We start from the raw sequence: 4,734 nt of genomic DNA, 5'->3' as shown, positions 1-4,734 counted from the left end.
TCTAAATTAGTTAACTTCTCTATTTTACTTGTTATTTTACCTTGCTAAAAAAATCCAAAAAAATCCTTAGGTTACGTGAAAAATAATAGTGAATATTAAAATCAGTGACAACTACATCTAAATCAAAAAATACAAACTCATAGAAAAAACAAATCGATTTATGATAATGGACAATCGGCATATTTTAAATAAGGAATGATCCGAAATAAAATAGGGAATGAGGCATAATTAAATAGCAACAGTTTATGTTTGAATCCTTATACAGTGAATCCTCTGAAATTGGTCATTTTCGGTTCCAGGTGTTTTGTGGTCAATTCGAGAAATGGCCAATTATTTTTTAATTTTGTTAAAAAAACATACATTAACATGAAAACAAATGAGCGAAAATGATTATCATAATCTTAAGCTGCTGATGATCGAGAAGACGTTGCCCCTCAGGATCGCAATGGATATTCTTTGGAACAACCATTGCTTCTCCCGAGGCTCTCTCCGTCTTCTCGAGATCAGATTCCCGATTTTCACAACGAGTTCAAACGATTTTTGGCTCATGGCCCCGGAGGTTTCTACAGATATTGGGGAGAAGATAAAGTTGTCCAGCAGGTTGGAATATTTCTGAGCTTTATGTACCTCAGCCTTCTCAGCGGCTGAGCATTAAGAATGGCCAATTTGAGAAATAAAATCAATCTTTTGTGTAAATTAAATTTTGAATAAGAACAACTTTTATCCAGAAAATTTTAAGTAATTAAGCATTATTAATGTTCTTAAAGTAGAATTGGATGCCCATCTGCTTTTTTTGAGTTTTAATGACATTTTCCTTATAGCGCCTTATGGATGTAATCAATTGAACTTCATGTTCGTTCTCAATGTTTTTTAGGAGCTCGTTTTCAATTTTAGTTAACTTAACCACAATGTCTTCTTTGTCAATTGAATCATTGGATTCTACTTCAGCTTCTACTTCTTTTTCATTTTTTATATTTTCAATATCCTCAACGTCTTGAAATGTATCATTTTCAGAATATTCAAAATTAAGAAATTCTTCGACTTCTAAGGGATCAAAAATGTCAGTTTTTTCTACTGCAATATCTTGAACTTCAACTACATGATTCTTTTTTAATGGGTTGCTTAAAATTCCGAAACAATTTGCAATCGTTTTTTCAGACACATCTTCCCAAACCATTTTTACGAAAATTACAATATCCTTTAGAGTTAACTTTTTGTAGGAACTGTATACTGAAATATTTTGCTGTTCCAACAAATCAGTCAAATACATTAACTTGTGTCGAGTAAAATGTGTTTTAACTGTTTTTATTATACCCAAATCCATAGGTTGAATAAGACCAGTACTATTTGGAGGAAAAAACAATATTTTTATGTTATCCAAATTTGATGGAACACAATGTGAAGGACAATTGTCCATGAGAAGTAAATTTTGCTTTTTTTCATTTTTAAGATGGTAATCAAAGTTTAATAGCCAGTTAGTAAAAATTGTTCCTGTCATCCAAGCTCGTTTTGAGCTATAATAATCAATGAAACATTTATAGTCATAAGATTTAAAGCATCTTGACATTTTAGGTTTCGAGATCATCACAGGTTTCAATTTATGATTTCCACTCATATTTGAACATAGCATAATAGAAATACGATCTTTGAAATTTTTATATCCTTGAAATCTGTTTCTACAAATACTCTTCGAGGGAATCAGCTTGTAATACAATCCCGTTTCGTCCAAGTTATAAATTTGATCGGCATTATAACTCTTTGATATTTCTATGAATTTTTCGATAAGTCGACATCTACTGGATCATTAATTCTCATTTCTCCATGTAACTTGGTCATTCGAAAACCATGCCTCTTTTTGAATTTATGAAGGTATCCATTTGAGTTTTTAAAATTATCCAGTTTTAATTCAGCTGCGAATAAATTAGCCTTATTTGAAATTAAAGCATCATTAAGAAAGCCACCTTAATCATAAATTAGTACAAATTACCTTTAGACTCAATCGAATCCATCCATTCAACTAACATAGCATCAAGCTGTGGGAACTTGAGTCTATGCGCATTTTTTGAAGATAGATTTTGTTTTTTACACTCTTTGAGAAAAAAATCTTTTTTCAAAATAATATTATTAATTGTTTTTCTGGAAATCTTCTTTTTAAACAAATGGAAAAATCTATCAGCCAAATACTGACATGAAACATCTTCATTTTGATTTTTATAAGTTAAAATCTGTATTTTTTGATAAAAAGTGAGACGAGTATAATTACCACGAGAATTGTTCGAAGACATAAAATAACTGAAATTTTATTAATTTGCAAATTATATAAAATATATTTTAAAATTTATGGTCAATTTGAGAATTGGCCACTTTCAATGGAAATTCGAATTTTTCTTAAGATAATTTTATAAGTGTGGTCAATTTCAGAGGTGGCCAATTTCAGAGGAGTCACTGTATAAAGAAAAGGGAAAAGTAAAAAATGTAGTGTCTGATAACAGATTAATAGCTAATTCATAAGAATTAGATCGAATTCCAAAATGAAACCTAGATAGTTACTATGAATAAAGTTAAAACGCGTTACGAGAATTATGATTTCCATATAACCCTTCTCCGTCTTTTTTCCGATAACATAGAGATCAATTGTTCGCTTGACAACAATATACTTGTTAACATCAAGTCCACCATACACTGGATACTGCCGAACATTGGCATCGTTGTCCTGTATATAAATTAATTTGACGTTGAGACCTTAAAAGCACAGTCGTTCCAACATTGATATTTTTTTCATGTATCTCATTTTTACAATCATTTTTTTGTCAGCAATAATTAAATTTTCTAATTCACTATCTCGTACCTATGATAATTCCGTCAAAACACAAGCTAAAAGTTGCTCCGTTTCCCCTGATTTATAAAATTTATGAAATCATCTCGTCAATTGTGTTATACCAAATAGCAACTTAAGATAGTTACTTAAATCACAATATTTCTGTAATGTCAATAAGGTAGTACCATAGCAGTTATAAGTATGATTCTCAATATATTTGTACTTTAGAAAAACTAACGATACCCTACTTAGAATTACACCTTAAAAATTGATTGCTCACCTACATTGGTTGGAATGAATATTCCTTTAATGATCTCTTGGATTAGAAACAAAATAATAAAAATTTTTAACACCAAGACCACAGGAAAAAAAATTTTGGAGATATCCTTGTCGGATGCTTCTTTTGCATTTGTACGTCTGAGAGTTAATATGTTTACTTCTGGAAGAGGAAAGAGGCAATCTTACATTTTCTGAGTTTTCCAGCGTTTATTTTCAATTCCCAACGACACTGGAACCTTAAAGGTATCATCTAGCTATTGCTGGACGCTCAATAAATCTTTTATAGAGAAAGGTGGGTAACAGGGAAGCAACTTGTCGTTATTCCTGGTTTTTAAAAAGTTGATTAGTTAACAACAGCTAAAGTCTCAAACTAATATAAATTCTGTTGTGTATTGAAAGGATTTGTAAAATTAAATTCTATCGAGAAAAACATTTTTTTGGCTGATTGAAAAATAGACAGTCTTTGTAAATTTTAGGTAATTTATTTTTTTATTAATGAAGACAATAAATTTAAAGTTATTTTTTAAGTTGTTGAATTAATTTTAAACTTTTTACTGAAATGGATTAACGCAGAATAGTATTGAAACGCCCAAACTTTATGTACGGAATCATCTTGGATTCGATTCCGGGTCAAAAAACTCACATAATAAATGAGATAATTCCCAATTCGCCTGCTGAAAAAGCTGGTTTACAGGTTAAAGACGTCATTTTAAAAATTGACAATATAAATGTTAAAAATAAAAGTTACAAAGATATCTGTAAACTCATTATGAAATGTGAAAATGGATTTAATATAGAAGTAGAAATGAGTTCTGAATATTCAGAAAAAATATTGAAAATGCCAGAGGAAATAAAGTTTACCAATATTCAGGTAAATGAATTTTAGCAATAATGCAGTGTCAAAATCACAAAAATCAGACACAAAAAAGTTCAAATTAATACAAGAACGCGACGGCGATATTTTGGATGAGGGTAGAATCTAAAATTCTACGAAAAATGTTAAAACTAATTAATCTTTATAACAATTACTCGATTGTTACTTTCTACTATTTGATATATAATTAGCTTAGAAAACAACATATTTTTGTTATTTGTCAAATATTCTTTGCTTTTGACAATCAGGGCTTTTTCAAACCCGATTCTTCACTATTGTCGTCTATTAACTACTAAAAGATGACTCATTTTTAATTTTTTTGAATGGACTTTATATTAAATATCCTTTTTATTCTAATTCTATGTAATGGAAGCAGTCAATATTATCAAAATAATTAAATATAGCTGAAATCCCTGACATTACAGTGCAAGGATGTGATATCGTCATTTAAACTAGACTTGCAGGAGTCTTAAAGGATTCTTATTTTTGAATTTCTTATAAAATTAACTTAATTAAAAAATAGGTAAGAAAAAGTTGAAATTAAAGTCGACCAAAATTTAAATGCAACACGACTTTTCATCCAAAAACCGGGAATTAATTGTCACAGTCCAGACGTGAGTCACGCCGGACGTGAGTCACTTTTTAAAAATTTATAAAAATAAATAAAAAATAACTAAATAGATATACCTTACTCCAATTATACCATATTAGTGTTTTTTATGTCTTTTTTTGGATAAAAGTTCATATTATTCACCCACAAAAA

At 29.5% G+C, this 4,734-nt stretch overlaps 1 protein-coding gene across 1 annotated transcript; it reads right to left on the bottom strand.

Moving 5' to 3' along the window:
• Positions 1-742: 742 nt before the first annotated feature.
• LOC115228026 (tigger transposable element-derived protein 6-like) lies at positions 743-1,615 on the bottom strand. Its single transcript, XM_029798698.1, has one exon. The coding sequence runs from the start codon at positions 1,613-1,615 to the stop codon at positions 743-745; it is 873 nt and encodes a 290-aa protein (XP_029654558.1).
• Between the last annotated feature and the right edge of the window lie 3,119 nt (positions 1,616-4,734).

Source organism: Octopus sinensis, unplaced genomic scaffold (assembly GCF_006345805.1).
Source record: "Octopus sinensis unplaced genomic scaffold, ASM634580v1 Contig09193, whole genome shotgun sequence".
NCBI lineage: Eukaryota > Metazoa > Mollusca > Cephalopoda > Octopoda > Octopodidae > Octopus > Octopus sinensis.
Note: the sequence above shows the minus strand (reverse complement) of the source record. Positions and strands in the feature narration are given on the sequence as shown.